We start from the raw sequence: 18,574 nt of genomic DNA on the forward strand, positions 1-18,574 counted from the left end.
GGTAGCATCTGAGGAGGGATAGAAACAGGAGTAACATTTCAAGTCTGTGGTCTCCCATCAGAACTGGGGAAAGTTAGAGATGGATTCAGTTTTGAGCGAGAGCTGGGGTCAGTAAAGGCAGAAGGAAGCTCTGGGACAGAGTGGAAGATGGGAGAGACTGTATAATGGAATTGTTCATTCTCCTGAGAATGAAAAGAAATGGGAAAGGGGAAGCAATAGAGATACCTAGGTGTTTTTGTTTTCCAATTTGTGGGGTGAGGGTGTTGCTGGCTCAGACAGCATTTATTCCCCACCCCAGAGGGCAGTTAAGAGCCAACCACATTGTTGTGGGTCTGGAGTCAGATGTAGGCCAGACCAGGTAAGGATGGCAGTTTCCTTCCCTAAAGGGCATTAGGGAATCGGATGGAATTTTCCAACAATCAGCAATTGTCTCACGAGACTCGTAATTCCAGATATTTACTGAATTCAAATTCTACCATCGAACCCCAGAACAATAGTTGGGTCTCTGGATTCACAGTCCAGCGATAATACCACTGGGCCCTCGTGATCGTAGTCTGGGTTGAAAACATACAGGCCTCCCCTGGAGGGAGAATGTGGGGCCTTGGGATGGTGAAGAGGTTAAAGAGCAGCTGTCACATGTCCAACATTTTGTGTGGGAAGGCGATGAGGCTTTGCAGGTGACAGAGAAGTTGGCCAGGCATTCTACCTCAGTAACATGGAATTTACTAAGTTAAGATGGATCTGATCAAAGCCTACACGGAACAACAGGGTAGGTAAAGATAAACTATTCCCACTGGTTGGAGATTCTAGAACCTAGGAACATAGTCTGAGAATCAGGGCCAGAGATGTTCGGAAGCATTTCCACACACACACAGGGAGAGAGAGGTTTGGAACCTCTCCAACAGACAGCAGTTAATTTTAGATCTGAGATAGACACATTTTTGTTAAGCAAACGTAGTGAGGGATATGGGCCAAATGCAGGTACATGGAGTTAGGCCAATGATCAAGCATGGAAGGGCAGAACAGGCTTGAGGGGCTGAATGGCCCTCTCCTGTTCCTAACATGCTCCACAGCCCTTGGAGGTCCCCACACCTCCCCCCAGTTCTGGCCTTTTGCTCACCCCCTGGTGGGAATCTCTCAACTGTTGGTGTTTGTATTCTTCTTCCTTGCAGCCTTGAGATTGGGATATCCCTCGCTGAAGCTGTTTGCCCCTCTGCATCACCCTGCTGCTCTGAGACATTCCTTCAAACCGAGTTTCAGTCATCTGCCCTAATTACACGGCCCCGTTTTGTCCCATGAAATGCTCCTGCAGAGTAGCTTCTGATGTTGTGTTATGTCGAAGGTGCTATGTTATTGCTACGTTAATTCCATGAGCTGAAGGGCAAAGAGAGCAGTGAGGCAGACCTGCTTGACTGGAGACTTTTTTGACTATGTGAAGAATTCTGAGTTTCTGACTGTAGTTTTAAAAACCCGTTGTTCCTCGCAGACTAACCACCTTCGTTGCCTGCACGAGTTTGTTGAGGCACAAGCAACCTATTATGCCCAGTGTTACCAGTATACCCTGGACCTGCAGAAACTGTTGGACAGGTAAGGAGCTCCCGAAAGCTGCAGAAACGTACAGCATGATTTACACAGAAATGTAGGGGGAGGTGTTCACAAAGGGTTAGTACCCAGATCCTCACTCGGGCAGCACTTGCCAAACCCACTACCATCCAAAAGGACAAGGGGCAGCAGATACAGGGGAACACCGCCCCCTGCAAGTTCCCCTCCAACCCTGACTTGGAAATATATTGCCGTTCCTTCACTGTCGTCGGGTCAAAATCCTGGAATTCCCTCCCTAACGGCATTGGGGATCTACCACAGCACACGGACTGCAGCGGTTTAAAAAGACAGCTCACCCCACCTTCTCAAGGGGCAACTAGGTTAAAATACTGGGGCCCAGCCAGGGACAGCCTTGAGCCCTGACTATAGTTTTAAAAACCCTCATTGGGGAAGGACTTCGGGAAGCGTAGGTTTAAATTCTTACTGCACTCTCACGTTACTTTGCAAATCATCTATTATGTCCCAGAGAGTTTATCCGAAAAGAACAATTCCACCTGCACACTGTGAAGGTTAAAGCCTTTGATTCCTCACCCTAAACCAGCCACTGATCCTCATCCCTCAATGCCTTTGACATTGATCTTTAACTCGTCATTGTCTACAGGAATAGTGCCAGATGTCTGGAGGATAGCAAATGTGGTTCCCCTGGTCAAGAAGGGGAGTAGAGACAACCCTGGTAATTATAGACCAGTGAGCCTTACCTCAGTTGTTCGTAAAGTGTTGGAAAAGGTTATAAGAGATAGGATTTATAATCATCTAGAAAAGAATAAATTGATTAGGGATAGTCAGCACGGTTTTGTGAAGGGAAGGTCGTGCCTCACAAACCTTATTGAGTTCTTTGAGAAGGTGACCAAACAGGTAGATGAGAGTAAACCGGTTGATGTGGTGTATATGGATTTCAGCAAGGCGTTCGATAAGGTTCCCCACGGTAGGATATTGTACAAAATGCGGAGGAATGGAATTGTGGGAGATATAGCAGTTTGGATCGGAAATTGGCTTGCTGAAAGAAGACAGAGGGTGGTAGTTGATGGGAAATGTTCAACCTGGAAACCAGTTACTAGTGGTGTACCGCAAGGGTCGGTGTTGGGTCCACTGCTGTTTGTCATTTTTATAAATGACCTGGATGAGGGCGTAGAAGGATGGGTTAGTAAATTTGCAGACGACGCTAAGGTCGGTGAGTTGTGGATAGTGACGAAGGATGCTGTAGGTTGCAGAGAGACATAGATAAGCTGCAGAGCTAGGCTGAGAGGTGGCAAATGGAGTTTAATGCAGGCAAGTGTGAGGTGATGCACTTTGGTAGGAGTAACCGGAAGGCAAAGCACTGGGCTAATGGGAAGATTCTTGGAAGTGTAGGTGGGCAGAGGGATCTCGGTGTCCATGTACACAGATCCTTGAAAGTTGCCACCCAGGTTGACAGGGCTGTTAAGAAGGCATACAGTGTTTTAGCTTTTATTAATAGAGGAATCGAGTTCCGGAACCAAGAGGTTATGGTGAAGCTGTACAAAACTCTGGTGTGGCTGCACTTGGAGTATCGTGTACAGTTCTGGTCACCGCATTATAAGAAGGATGTGGAAGCTTTGGAAAGGGTGCAGAGGAGATTTACTAGGATGTTGCCTGGTATGGAGGGAAGGTCTTACAAGGAAAGGCTGAGGGACTTGAGGCTGTTTTCATGAGAGAGAAGAAGGTTGAGAGGTGACTTAATTGAAACACATAAAATAATCAGAGGGTTAGATAGGGTGGATAGGGAGAGCCTTTTTCCTAGGATGGTGACGGCGAGCACGAGGGGGCATAGCTTTAAATTGAGGGGTGAAAGATATAGGACAGATGTCAGAGGTAATTTCTTTACTCAGAGAGTAGTAGGGGAATGGAACGTTTTGCCTGCAACGGTATTAGATTCGCCAACTTTAGGTACATTTAAGTCGTCATTGGATAAGCATATGGACGTACATGGAATAGTTTAGGTTAGATGGGCTTGAGATCGGTATGACAGGTCGGCACAACATCGACGGCCGAAGGGCCTGTACTGTGCTGTAATGTTCTATGTTCTTTGTTCTCTCCCTGGTATCTGTATCTGGTGGAACCAGGCTGTAACTTGGAGATACTGGGAACTGCAGATGCTGGAGAATCTGAGATAACAAGGTGTGGAGCTGGATGAACACAGCAGGCCAAGCAGCATCAGAGGAGTAGGAAAGCTGATATTTCATGATGAAGGGTCTAGGCCTGAAACGTCAGCTTTTGTGCCCCTAACATGCTGCTTGGCCTGCTGTGTTCATCCAGCTCCCCACCTTGTTATCCTGGTTGTAGCTTGGATGTCACCTTTGATCCTGAGCTAAGTTTCCAGTTGTCTGCACCTTCACCGAAACCACCTATTGGCCCCGTCTGTAAACTCACCACACACCAGCCTGCCACAACTCCCCCTCCTGCCGAATCTTCCACCCTGTGGCCCTCAGACCTGATTGTCCCAGCCCAGTCCTGGCAGGTCACCCTCATCACACCCAAATTACAAAGCCCTGTCCAGCATCATGTGACAGGGCGAGAAACCCCACTGCTAATAAACCTGATGGAGCAGTCAAACAGTGACCACCATCCTCTTTGGCCCCTCTGTCTTTCACCTCGAGTCGTACAGTCATACAGCACGGAAACACTCCGGTCCCACTAGTCCACGCCAACCAGACATCCCAATCTGACCTAGTCCCACTTGCCAGCATTTGGCCCATACCATTCCTATCCATGTACCCACCCAGATGCCTTCTAAGTGTTGTAACTGTACCAGCCTCCACCACTTCCCCCGGCAGCTTGTTCCAGACAAACACTGCCCTCTGTGTGAAAATGTTTCCTTTGATTCCCTTTTAAATCTTCCCCTCTCACCTTAAACTTATGCCCCTCTAGTTTTGGATTCCCCCCACCCCATGGAAAAGACCTTGACTATTCACCCCATCTGTGATCCTCATGATTTTCTAAACCTCTGTAAGGTCACCTCTCAGCCTCCAACACTCCAGGGAAAATAGCCCCGGCCTATTCAGCCTCTCCCTGTAGCTCAGACCCTCTCTCAGCTCCTCTTTTATTCTCTTCCCTCTTTCTTTCTGTCTGTCTCTCAGCTTTTTCACTGTACCCCTTTCTCTGTTACTCACTCCCTCTCTCCCCACTCCCCCTCCCTCTCTCCCCACTCCCCCTCCCTCTCTCCCCACTCCACCTCCCTCTCTCCCCACTCCACCTCCCTCTCTCCCCACTCCACCTCCCTCTCTCCCCACTCCCCTCCCTCTCTCCCAACTCCCCCTCCCTCTCTCCCCACTCCCCCTCCCTCTCCCCCCACTCCCCCTCCCTCTCTCCCCTCCCTCTCTCCCCACTCCCCCTCCCTCTCTCCCCACTCCCCCTCCCTCTCTCCCCACTCCCCCTCCCTCTCTCCCCACTCCACCTCCCTCTCTCCCCACTCCACCTCCCTCTCTCCCCACTCCCCTCCCTCTCTCCCAACTCCCCCTCCCTCTCTCCCCACTCCCCCTCCCTCTCCCCCCACTCCCCCTCCCTCTCTCCCCTCCCTCTCTCCCCACTCCACCTCCCTCTCTCCCAGTCCCCTCCCCCTCTCCCCACTCCACCTCCCCCTCTCCCACACCCCTCTCTCTGCTCCCCCCCTCATATCTCTGTCCCTGTTATTTTCTCCCTGAGTGTATATGTAACTTCAGCTGATGGGAGCGATTGCAAAGAGACTGGATAAATCTGATGAGAACCAGGAATCCTTTGGGAGCCAGAGAAATGAGTTAGGGAGAGAAACCGTTGAGGGTGAGGGAGGGGGCACTGAGCCAGGTCCGATCCCAATGTTTACATCCCACAGGGTGGGCCTGGAGCCCACAGTATCCTCTCCAAGTTGGAGGGGCTTTGGGAGAGGGGAAGGTTTCACGCTTACTAACCTCTCTGCAATTTCAATTTCATGCTTCCAGCTCCAACAGCGAAATGTAAGTACAGATCCTGCGTTTGTGATCTTTTTATTTTTATGACTCATTCACAGATTGAGTGCGCGGCTGGCGAGGCCAGTACTCATTACTCATCCCAGTTCAGAGTCAACCACATTGCTGTGGGTCTGGAGTCACATGTAGACCAAGTAAGGGTGGCAGATTTCTTCCCTGAAGGGGATTAGTGAAACAGATGGGGGATGGCGAGAACTGCAGATGCTGGAGAATCCAAGATAACAAGGTGTGGGGCTGGATGAACACAGCAGGCCCAGCAGCATCTCAGGAGCACAAAAGCTGACGTTTTGGGCCTAGGCCCTTCATCAGTCTCTCTGATGAAGGGTCTAGGCCCGAAACGTCAGCTTTTGTGCTCCTGAGATGCTGCTTGGCCTGCTGTGTTCATCCAGCCTCACACCTTGTTATCAGTGAAACAGATGGGTTTTTGCAACAATCGACAATGGTCTCTCATCGTCTCAATTCCAGATTTTCTTAATTGAAAATTTTTAAAATGGTGGGATTTGAACCGTGTCCCCCAGGACATTCCTTTGGACTCAGGATTAATGTGATAATACCACTCGGCTTTTCTGTGACCCAGTACTAGGGGTGTGCTGTAAATTCCTCTGCCTTTGAAAGATCCTGTTCATGGTTTAAAAATGAGACCCCTAATGTCGGACATGATCCGTCCCCCCGCCCCACACTCCAGCATCTCTAGGACAAGGTTAACCCCCGTCATGCCCATCGAGAGGTTCGCCCTGATCTCAGTCTTTCTGAGTCTGCTTTGCTGCTGCATCATTTTGTGTTCACCTGAGAAAAGGTTATTCTTCCGGAACAACAACTATCTCCCTCTTAGTGTCTTCATAACATGGGAATATTTTACAAATATTCTCCACAACCCGTACCTAACACTGCCCGAGCTGCGTCACAGGAGGCCAGGAGCCGAAAGCAAGTCATCTTGACGTTCCACCTCCTCGCAAAGAGGGAAAGGAAAAAGGCCTTGCATTTATATAGCACCTTTCCCGGCCTTGACATGACCCAACATGCTTCACGGTCAGTGATGTATTTTCAAAGCAGTTGGTGCTGTAATGCTTGAATCGCAGCAGCCAATTAGTGCTCAGCAGGATCCCACAGGTTTTTATACAGCGAAGGGCAGATGACTATTTTTTGTGTGCCCGACGTGACTGGGGATTCAGTGTGGTCGCCCAGGACACTGCACAAATCTCCTGGGGCCCTCTTTCAAACAACACATTTGGGGGATTTGTCATTATCGCCTGGTGAGGGCACATGGAGACATGCTCCAACAATACCACTGAAACATGGCAAATCCGGTAGTTCCCCACCGCCTCAGCGCTGACCCTCCGACAGTGCCCCACCGCCTCAGCGCTGACCCTCCGACAGTGCCCGCTTCCTCAGCGCTGACCATCCGACAGAGCCCGCTCCCTCAGCACTGACCCTCCGACAGAGCCCGCTCCCTCAGCACTGACCCTCCGACAGTGCCCGCTCCCTCAGGACTGACCCTCCGACAGTGCCCGCTCCCTCAGCGCTGACCCTCCGACAGTGCCCGCTTCCTCAGCGCTGACCCTCCGACAGAGCCCGCTCCCTCAGCACTGACCCTCCGACAGAGCCCGCTCCCTCAGCACTGACCCTCCGACAGTGCCCGCTCCCTCAGGACTGACCCTCCGACAGTGCCCGCTCCCTCAGCGCTGACCCTCCGACAGTGCCCGCTCCCTCAGCGCTGACCCTCGGACAGTGCGGCGCTCCCTCAGCGCTGACCCTCGGACAGTGCGGCGCTCCCTCAGCGCTGACCCTCGGACAGTGCCCGCTCCCTCAGCGCTGACCCGCGGACAGTGCGGCGCTCCCTCAGCGCTGACCCGCGGACAGTGCGGCGCTCCCTCAGCGCTGACCCTCGGACAGTGCCTGCTCCCTCAGCACTGACCCTCCGACACGGCAGCACTCCCTCAGCGCGGACCCTCGGACAGTGCGGCGCTCCCTCAGCGCTGACCATCGGACAGTGCCCACTCCCTCAGCACTGACCCTCCGACAGCACGGCGCTCCGTCAGCGCTGACCCTCGGACAGTGTCCGCTCCCTCAGCGCTGACCCTCGGACAGTGCGCCCTGCACCAGCGCTGACTGACCCTCGGACAGTGCGGCGCTCCCTCAGCGCTGACCCTCCGACAGTTCCCGCTCCATCAGCACTGACCCTTGGACAGTGCCCGCTCCATCAGCGCTGACCCTCGAACAGTGCGCCCCGCACCAGCACTGATCCTCGGACAGTGTTCGCTCCCTCCCCGCTGACCCTCGGACAGTGCGGCACTCCCTCAGCGTTGACCCTCCAACAGCGCGGCACTCCCTCAGCGTTGACCCTCCAAGGAGCGCGGTGCTCCCTCAGCGTTGACCGTCCAACAGCGCGGCGCTCCCTCAGCACTGACCCTCCAACAGTGCCTGCTCCCTCAGCACTGACCCTCCGACAGTGCCCGCTCCCTCAGCACTGACCATCCAACAGTGCCTGCTCCCTCAGCGCTGATCCTCCGACAGTGCCCGCTCCCCCAGGACTGACCTTCCGACATGGCGGCGCTCCCTCAGCACTGACCCTCGGACAGTGCCCGCTCCCTCATGGCTGACTCTCCGACAGTGCCCACTCACTCAGCACTGTCGCTTCGACATGGCGGCGCTCCCTCAGCACTGACCCTCCGACAGTGTCCGCTCCCTCAGCGCTGACCCTCGGACAGTGCGGCGCTCCCTCAGCACTGAGCCTCGGACAGTGCAGCGCTCCCTCAGCACCGACCCTCCGACAGTGCCCACTCCCACAGCATTGACCCTCCGACAGTTCCCGCTCCCACAGCATTGACCCTCCGACTGTGCCCGCTCCCTCAGCGCTGACCCTCGGACAGTGCTCGCTCCCTCAGCGCTGACCCTCTGACAGTGCCCGCTCCCTCAGCGCTGACCCTCTGACAGTGCCCGCTCCCTCAGCGCTGACCCTCTGACAGTGCAGCGCTCCCTCAGCACCGACCCTCCGACATGGCAGCACTCCCTCAGCGCTGACCCCCCGACAGTGCGGCGCTCGCTCAGTACTGACCCTCCGACAGTGCCCACTCCCTCAGCACCGACCCTCCGACAGTGCCCGCTCCCTCGGCGCTGACCCTCCGACAGTGCCTGCTCCCTCAGCACTGACCCGCCAATATGGCGGCGCTCCCTCAGCACCGACCCTCCGACAGTGCCCGCTCCCTCGGCGCTGACCCTCCGACAGTGCGGCACTCCCTCAGCGCTGGCCCTCCGACAGTGCGGCGCTCCCTCAGCGCTGACCCTCTGACAGTGCCCGCTCCCTCAGCGCTGACCCTCTGACAGTGCCCGCTCCCTCAGCGCTGACCCTCGGACAGTGCCCGCTCCCTCAGCACTGACCCTCGGACAGTGCAGCGCTCCCTCAGCACCGACCCTCTGACATGGCAGCACTCCCTCAGCGCTGACCCCCTGACAGTGCGGCGCTCCCTCAGTACTGACCCTCCAACAGTGCCCGCTCCCTCAGCACTGACCCTCCGACAGTGCACGCTCCCTCAGCGCTGATCGTCCGACAGTGCCTGCTCCCCCAGGACTGACCTTCCGACTTGGCGGCGCTCCCTCAGCACTGACCCTCCGACAGTGCCCACTCCCTCAGCACCGACCCTCCGACAGTGCCCGCTCCCTCGGCGCTGACCCTCCGACAGTGCGGCGCTCCCTCAGCACTGACCCTCTGACATGGCAGCACTCCCTCAGCGCTGACCCCCTGACAGTGCGGTGCTCCCTCAGTACTGACCCTCCGACAGTGCCCGCTCCCTCAGCGCTGACCCTCCGACAGTGCCCGCTCCCTCAGCGCTGACCCTCGGACAGTGCGGCGCTCCCTCAGCGCTGACCCTCGGACAGTGCGGCGCTCCCTCAGCGCTGACCCTCGGACAGTGCCCGCTCCCTCAGCGCTGACCCGCGGACAGTGCGGCGCTCCCTCAGCGCTGACCCGCGGACAGTGCGGCGCTCCCTCAGCGCTGACCCTCGGACAGTGCCTGCTCCCTCAGCACTGACCCTCCGACACGGCGGCACTCCCTCAGCGCGGACCCTCGGACAGTGCGGCGCTCCCTCAGCGCTGACCATCGGACAGTGCCCACTCCCTCAGCACTGACCCTCCGACAGCACGGCGCTCCGTCAGCGCTGACCCTCGGACAGTGTCCGCTCCCTCAGCGCTGACCCTCGGACAGTGCGCCCTGCACCAGCGCTGACTGACCCTCGGACAGTGCGGCGCTCCCTCAGCGCTGACCCTCCGACAGTGCGGCACTCCCTCAGCGCTGACCCTCCGACAGTGCGGCGCTCCGTCAGCGCTGACCCTCCGACAGTGCCCGCTCCCTCAGCACTGACCCACCAACATGGCAGCACTCCCTCAGCGCTGACCCTCGGACAGTGCGGCGCTCCCTCAGCGCTGACCCTCGGACAGTGCCCGCTCCCTCAGCACTGACTCTCTGACAGCACGGTGCTCCCTCAGCGCTGACCCTCCGACAGTGCCCGCTCCCTCAGCACTGACCTTCCGACATGGCGGCATTCCCTCAGCGCTGACCCTCGGTCAGTGTCTGCTCCCACAGCACTGACCTTCGGAGAGTGCACCCCCCCCCACCAGCGCTGACCCTCCGACAGTGCCCGCTCCGTCAGCGCTGACCCTCGGACAGTGCCCATTCCCTCAGCGCTGACCCTCGGACAGTGCGGTGCTCCGTCAGCGCTGACCCTCCGACAGTGCCCGCTCCCTCAGCGCTGACCCTCGGACAGTGCGGTGCTCCGTCAGCGCTGACCCTCCGACAGTGCCCGCTCCCTCAGCGCTGACCCTCGGACAGTGCGGCGCTCCCTCAGCACTGACCCTCCGACAGTGCGGTGCTCCCTCAGGGCTGACCCTCCGACAGTGCCCACTCCCTCGGCGCTGACCCTCCGACAGTGCTCGCTCCCTCGGCGCTGACCCTCCGACAGTGCCCGCTCCCTCAGCGCTGACCCTCCGACAGTGCAGCCCTCCCTCAGCGCTGACCCACGGACAGTGCCCATTCCCTCAGCGCTGACCCTCCGACAGTGCCCACTCCCTCAGCACCGACGCTCCAACATGGCGGTGCTCCCTCAGCGCTGACCCTCGGACAGTGCCCGCTCCCTCAGCACCGACGCTCCGACATGGCGGCACTCCCTCAGCGCTGACCCTCGGACAGTGCGGCGCTCCGTCAGCACTGACCCTCGGACAGTGCCCGTTCCCTCAGCACTGACCCGCCAACATGGCGGCACTCCCTCAGCACTGACCCGCCAACATGGCGGCGCTCCCTCAGCACTGACCCTCCGACAGTGCCCACTCCCTCAGCACCGACCCTCCGACATGGCGGCTCACCTCAGCGCTGACCCTCGGACAGTGCGGCGCTCCGTCAGCACTGACCCTCAGACAGTGCGGCGCTCCCTCAGTACTGACCCTCCGACAGTGCCCACTCCCTCAGCACCGACCCTCCGACAGTGCCCGCACCCTCGGCGCTGACCCTCTGACAGTGCCCGCTCCCTCAGCACTGACCCGCCAATATGGCGGCGCTCCCTCAGCACCGACCCTTCGACATGGCGGCACTCCCTCAGCGCTGACCCTCGGACAGTGCGGCGCTCCGTCAGCACTGACCCTCGGACAGTGCGGCGCTCCCTTAGCGCTGACCCTCGGAGAGTGCGGCCCTGCCTCAGCACTGACCTTCGGACAGTGCGGCGCTCCGTCAGCGCTGACCCTCCGACAGTGCCCGCTCCCTCAGCACTGACCCGCCATCATGGCGGCACTCCCTCAGCACTGACCCTCGGACAGTGCGGCGCTCCCTCAGCGCTGACCCTCGGACAGTGCCCGCTCCTTCAGCACTGACCCTCGGACAGTGCGGCACTCCCTCAGCGCTGACCCTCTGACAGTGCCCGCTCCCTCAGCGCTGACCCTCGGACTGTGCCCGCTCCCTCAGCGCTGACCCTCGGACTGTGCCCGCTCCCTCAGCGCTGACCCTCTGACAGTGCCCGCTCCCTCAGCGCTGACCCTCTGACAGTGCAGCGCTCCCTCAGCACCGACCCTCCGACATGGCAGCACTCCCTCAGCGCTGACCCCCCGACAGTGCGGCGCTCGCTCAGTACTGACCCTCCGACAGTGCCCACTCCCTCAGCACCGACCCTCCGACAGTGCCCGCTCCCTCGGCGCTGACCCTCCGACAGTGCCCGCTCCCTCAGCACTGACCCGCCAATATGGCGCCGCTCCCTCAGCACCGACCCTCCGACAGTGCCCGCTCCCTCGGCGCTGACCCTCCGACATTGCGGCACTCCCTCAGCGCTGACCCTCTGACAGTGCGGCACTCCCTCAGGACTGACCTTCTGACTTGGCGGCGCTCCCTCAGCACTGACCCTCCGACAGTGCCCGCTCCCTCAGCACTGACCCGCCAATATGGCGGCGCTCCCTCAGCACCGACCCTCCGACAGTGCCCGCTCCCTCGGCGCTGACCCTCCGACAGTGCGGCACTCCCTCAGCGCTGACCCTCCGACAGTGCGGCACTCCCTCAGCGCTGACCTTCGGAGAGTGCACCCCCCCCCACCAGCGCTGACCCTCCGACAGTGCCCGCTCCCTCAGCGCTGACCCTCGGACAGTGCGGCACTCCCTCAGCGCTGACCCTCGGACAGTGCTGCGCTCCGTCAGCACTGACCCTCCGACAGTGCAGCGCTCCCTCAGCACTGACCCACCAACATGGCGGCACTCCCTCAGCGCTGACCCTCGGACAGTGCGGCGCTCCCTCAGCGCTGACCTTCGGACAGTGCCCGCTCCCTCAGCACTGACTCTCCGACAGCACGGTGCTCCCTCAGCGCTGACCCTCCGACAGTGCCCGCTCCCTCAGCACTGACCTTCCGACATGGCGGCACTCCCTCAGCGCTGACCCTCGGTCAGTGTCCGCTCCCTCAGCGCTGACCCTCGGACAGTGCCCACTCCCTCAGCGCTGACCCTCAGACAGTGCGGCGCTCCCTCAGCGCTGACCCTCGGATAGTGTGGCGCTCCCTCAGTGCTGACGCTCCGACAGTGCCCGCTCCTTCAGCACTGACCCTCTGACAGTGCGGCGCTCCCTCAGCACTGACCCTCTGACAGTGCCCGCTCCCTCAGCACTGACCCTCTGACATTGCGGCATTCCCTCAGCGCTGACCCTCTGACAGTGCCCACTCCCTCAGCGATGACTGTCCGACAGTGCCCACTCCCTCAGTACTGACCCCCCGACAGTGCCCACTCCCTCAGCACTGACCCTCCGACAGTGCGGCACTCCCTCAGCGCTGACGCTCGGTCAGTGCGGCGCTCCCTCATTGCTGACCCTTGGACAGTGCGGCCCTCCCCAGCGCTGACGCTCCGATAGTGCCCACTCCCTCAGCACTGACCCTCTGACAGTGCGGCACTCCCTCAGCGCTGACCCTCCGACAGTGCGGCCTCCCTCAGCACTGACCCTCCGACAGTGCGGCACTCCCTCAGCACTGACCCTCCGACAGTGCGGCACTCCCTCAGCACTGACCCTCTGACAGTGCGGCACTCCCTCAGCGCTGACCCTCCGACAGTGCGGCCTCCCTCAGCACTGACCCTCCGACAGTGCGGTACTCCCTCAGCGCTGACGCTCGGTCAGTGCGGCGCTCCCTCATTGCTGACCCTTGGACAGTGCGGCCCTCCCCAGCGCTGACGCTCCGATAGTGCCCACTCCCTCAGCACTGACCCTCTGACAGTGCGGCACTCCCTCAGCGCTGACCCTCCGACAGTGCGGCCTCCCTCAGCACTGACCCTCTGATAGTGCCCACTCCCTCAGCACTGACCCTCTGACAGTGCGGCACTTCCTCAGTGCTGACCCTCCGACAGTGCGGCCTCCCTCAGCGCTGACCCTCTGACAGTGCGGCACTCCATCAATGAGTGACTCAGAGGTGAGTGTGTTTCTCACTGAACTGCAGCTAACTGTCTTAGCAGTAAATACAAGATGATATAAATATTGTTGGAGAGAAAGGAAAATTCATTTTTTTTCAACCTACCAGAAGCTGAATAAAACCTCTCAGCAGTTGCATCTGTCACAGTACGTTGATGGGCCTGTGTACTCTCTCGGTGCCCCTCAGTTTTATACATCTCAGTTATATCCTCTCTCAATCTGCTCTGCTTTAAGGCACACAACCCCAGTCTGTAGTCATAACTGTAACTCTCCGGTTCAGGCAGCATCCTGGTAAATTTCCCTCTGCACCCTCTCCTATAATATCACAACCCTCCTACTGTGTGGATTCCAGAACTGTACGCAGGACTCCAGCTGTGACCTAACCAACATTTTATACACTTCCAGTCTAACCTCCCTGCTCTTCAACTCTATACCTTAGCTAATAAATGACATTTCTGTTGGCTTTTAGTCAGTTATAATTTTTTTTTCATAGAATCCCTACAGTGTGGAATCAGGCCCTTCGGCCCAACGTACTCCACACTGACCCTCAGAGCATCCCACCCATGCCCACCCCCCTATAACCTACCAAATCTATACATCCCTGAACACTATGGGGCAATTACCTACAGCCAATCCATCCTAACCTGCACATCTTTGGGCTGTGGGTGGAATCCGGAGCACCTGGAGGAAACCCACGCAGACACGGGGAGAACCTGCAAACTCCACACAGACTGTCGCCCGAGGGTGGAATCGAACCCAGGCCCCTGGTGCCGTGAGGCTGCAGTGCTAACCACTGAGCGACAGTACCGCCCAATATTTTCTAGATCATCCACCTTGGATCTTGCTGAAGAGGGACATCTGTTGCTGGAACTCAGGGCGTCCACACATCAGGATAAAATGCAAGAATGCCAAACTTCAAACAGTGTGTACTCCAGGTCTTTCCCTTCAGTAGTGTTCTTGCAATATCTGTGCACCGAAAACTCCTTCCAAGAGGCCTATGTCTGTGTCTAACTCATGAAATAATGGAGGTGTCCTGTTTGTTTAATTTCAGGCTCCCCAGTGCGTTTGTGGGTAACTCGGACAAACCAGCTCCCCCCACTGGATCTTCCCCGTCCACTGCCACCATCCCGGTCGTTCCATCGTTTGCAGGGCCATGTAACCCCACACCGTCCTCAGTGGGCTTTACTGAGGTTAGCCCCCCATCCAGCGGGACGAGAAAAGCGCGCGTGCTCTACGACTACGATGCAGCCGACTCCAGTGAGCTTGACCTGCTGGCCGATGAGGTTAGTGCCTTACAAATGGGTTTGTCACTCCCCCTGTGTAAATTACCCTCATGTATTCCCTGTGTGACCCGCGGTTTTATAGGGAAGCTAAAATTTCAGCTTTAGATTGCGGCTTAGATGCAGAGTAGCTATGATCTCTTTGAAGACCTGAAGAAGCTTAAAGAACTGAATGTCTTCCTTTCTGCTTTTTAATAAACGTGTCTTCTGGTGTCTTTGTATTAATGAATCCTCATAGAGTTATCCAGCACAGAAACAGACCCTTCGCTCCAACCAGTCCATAATCCGAAACTAAACTAATCCCACCTGCCTGCCCTTGGCTCATATCCCTCCAAACCTTTCCTAGTCATATACTTATCCAAATGTCTTTTACATGTGATAAATGCACATGGATCCACCACCTTCTACTTATTATCTTCTCAGCTAAGGGATCATCTCATTTTTAGATGCTTCCCAAATAGCTTTGGCTCTTATCTAGTTTGATCTTTTGCCTGTCAAAGGTATCTGATTCAAACAGAGCAGATTCAGCCCCATCCCCATTCAGATATGACTAGTTGTCTCGGTTTGAGCCTTGGGAATTGGTGGTAATATATAACCAGTGCTAGCAGGCTGACATCCTGTTTTCACATCATGCCTCAGCTTTAGTTCCATTTGACGCACTTCTTACAGTTGTGATTTATCCATGCCTCTCTGGTGAGTTAAAATCAAATGTTTTGATACCAAACATTTTTTCAGCGCAAACAGTATTAAGGGCCCCCCTTCTATGAAAGCACCTTGGGTCACCCGACAACACACAGACTGCAGGGCTTCAAGAAAGCAACTCACCGGCACCTTCTCAAGGAGCAATCTTCAGCCAGTGATGCCCACATCCAAGATAGAATAGGCCAGGTCACCACAGTCCTTCTAGGAGCATTGGGCCTCTCTCTCGTTAGAGAGAGGCAACTGGTGGGGGTTTAACCTGAGGGTCACCATGCCTCGGGCCAGGGGAGAAAGGTTGCGAACGAGGGTCCTTCATGGTAACCTCGGCTGCTGTAGGAAATGAACCCATGTTGTTGGCGTCATTCTGCATCACAGACCAGCTGTCTAGCCAACCGAGCTAACCGATTCCCTAATAAAGCAACTTTAAAATAAAGAATGGAGGAGATATTGGGGTCAAGGTTCAAGTCAGAATAAATTCTGCCCTAATTTATGTTTATTTCTAAATCGTTCTGTGTGCATTTCCAGTGGAGAAAGCCTATGTAAACATGTCATGCTACAGTGCCATCTCTGGCAGGAGGGTGCATTACACCCTCCACTATTAGAAGCTAGAAAGTTAACAGGAGGTGTGCGATGTTTATGAAAAGATCAACCTAACCATGTTTTTATCTTCGCTTCTTCTAATCTGTGTAGCTCATCACGGTGTACAGTCTACCGGGAATGGATTCTGATTGGCTGATGGGTGAAAAGGGCTCTAAGAAAGGAAAGGTTCCAGTCACTTATCTGGAACTACTGAACTAAAGATCCCACCAGGACCTTGCATTGAAAGATTGACCCTTGCAAAAAGACCACATTAGCATTTACCAATTGTGTTCTGTTAATTCCTAACATCATGTCCGACATTATTTTTTTTGGTGACTTTGATTGCACCAGAAAGCTTTAAAGAAAATTGCAAAGGTTTACAACATTACTTTTATATAGTTTCTTTTCCAGGAATTTAAAAGCATCACTGATCATGTATTTGAACAATTAGGTTGTGCTGAAACTCTTTGAACCACGTGCTTAGCAAAACCTGATATAATTTAAAACCGAACAAGCAAATTCCCTGGGGACCGGCTCTGAGGATGCTTTGGAAATATATGTAGTTAGACTGGCTTTTTGTAGTTTGTACACTGGATACTCTCTTTCAGACAGCCCACAGGAATGATGTAATTGTAATAGGTCACAGAATGTCACGCCTCAGTTCATCAATACAGTCTCCAGTTTGGCTCAAAATATGGAGCCAACGAGCATCCGGGTAAAGGTCACGTTGCAGATCCTGTAATGTAACTGGAGCCAATATTGTGAGTCTACTCTGCATGGGCACTTGTATATGTTTTTCTCTCTGGCAAGGTGGGATTTTAACTCCTGCAGGTGGAACTCTTCACTGAGATGCCAAGGGCCTGTTCCGAATTTTTATGGGTGCACATTGCTGTACGTAGGTCGCCGTGGAACGGCGTTCCCGTTTGTGGGTCATCAGGAAGGAGAAACGTGGATTTTCCAAAATCCAGGAAGGCACGTAGTGACTGCTCCTTTGCACACTTCCCTTCCATTGGCCAACCCTGCCACCCTGAGCTGCTGAAACGGTCTCAGGCACTCTCCTCTTGCTTATGAGAAATTTCAGGGGTTGTATTTTCTTTAAAAAAAAACTCGCCAAATCCAGAGTAGGATAAAAGTTCACTTTATTCTTCAATTCCCCTTTTGTAATTTCATTTTTTGAGCTAACTGTTTGACATTCGAGGTGGTTTGCTTTGTGTAGGTTTGTAGATTTGAACACCTTTGGGAAGGAAACTGGCTATTGATCAAGAGTCCTCATCTCCTGCTTGTTCAGTAAACCGTTTGCATTCCCCATGTAAACTTATAGAGCTTGCAAGGTACCGGTCCTGTGTTCATTCCCTGGTCTGTATTGTTTGCATTGACCTGTATGAACTTCAATCTGAGTGTGTTTGCTGCCTGTTTCAGCTGTTCTATGCATAGTGACTGACCTTTAAAGAATAATAAAGCATTGAGAATTCACGCTGATTCTCGCTCTCAAGCATGTTGGTGGAAGCTTTTTGGACTGTCACAGATCAGTCGTTTTACACCAGGTGATACCATTTCAATGGAAACCACAGAAAAAACTGGCCTTTCGGCCCATCGAGTCTGTCCCAGTCAAAAATAACCAACTAACTGTTCAGATCCTATTTCCCAGGACTCAGCAGCATGAGTACACATCTGAACCCCTGTTCGATGTAATGAGGATTTCTGCCTCTCAGGCACCTTTACAACAGTGAGTAACAGATTCCCACTACCCTCTGGGTGAAAACATTTTTCCTCACATCTCCTCCAAACCTCCTGCCCCTTCCCTTCGGCCATTGATTCCTCCACCAAGGAGCGAAATTTCTTCCTGTCTGTATCCCTCATTATTTTACTGTCTCGGTCATATTCCCCCCCACCCCCTCAGTCTCCTTTTCCCTAGGGCAAACAACCCCAGTCTGTCCAATCTTCCTTTACAGCTGAAACTCTCTAGCCCAGGCCACATGCTGCTCTCAGTGCGCTCGGCTCCCCCCTTCACATGTGCATTCCAGAAATGGCCACCTCACCAGTGGAAATGTCTCTTCAGGCCATCAGTTAGAATCATCAAATCCCTGTCATAGTGTGGGAGCTGGCCATTCAGCCCCTCAAGTCCACACTGACCCTCCGAAGATTGTCCCACCCAGACCCATCCCCTACCCTAGTCACGATGGAGCAATTTCCCACGGCCAATCCACCCTAACCTGCGCATCTTTGGGCTGCTGGAGGAAACCGGAGCACCCGGAGGGAACCTGCGCAGACACAGGGAGAATGTGCAAACTCCACACAGTGGGTCACCCGAGGCTGGAATCGAACCCAGGTCCCTGTCGCTGTGAGGCTGCAGTGCTAACCACTGAGCTGCCGTTCATACAGATAGGAGCAACACTTGTGCATGCCCCCCCCCTCGTTTATTAAGATCATGTCTGATCCGACGGAGCATTACCTCCACTTTCCTGCCTCTTCCCCCTTAACCCAGGCTTCCCCAATCAATGAAATAAATCTGTCAGACTCAGCCACCAATATATTCAGT

The 18,574-nt window shown here is 55.4% G+C and overlaps 1 protein-coding gene across 5 annotated transcripts in view; it reads left to right on the plus strand.

Annotated features, from left to right (window-relative positions):
- Positions 1-17,527, plus strand: part of sh3glb2b (SH3-domain GRB2-like endophilin B2b) — a 126,975-nt gene extending 109,448 nt beyond the window's left edge. For 3 of the 5 annotated variants that reach the window (XM_059638408.1, XM_059638406.1, XM_059638409.1), the window contains 4 exons: positions 1,487-1,587; positions 5,535-5,549; positions 14,529-14,760; positions 16,147-17,527. In XM_059638408.1, the coding sequence (XP_059494391.1) occupies positions 1,487-1,587; positions 5,535-5,549; positions 14,529-14,760; positions 16,147-16,254 (456 nt within the window). In that variant the 3' untranslated portion in view covers positions 16,255-17,527. The remainder of the gene's footprint in view (positions 1-1,486; positions 1,588-5,534; positions 5,550-14,528; positions 14,761-16,146) is intronic. The other 2 variants (XM_059638407.1, XM_059638410.1) reach the window with 1 other exon arrangement.
- The last annotated feature ends 1,047 nt before the right edge of the window (positions 17,528-18,574 follow it).

The sequence above is a fragment of the Stegostoma tigrinum genome, chromosome 29 (assembly GCF_030684315.1).
Source record: "Stegostoma tigrinum isolate sSteTig4 chromosome 29, sSteTig4.hap1, whole genome shotgun sequence".
Taxonomy (NCBI): Eukaryota; Metazoa; Chordata; class Chondrichthyes; order Orectolobiformes; family Stegostomatidae; genus Stegostoma; species Stegostoma tigrinum.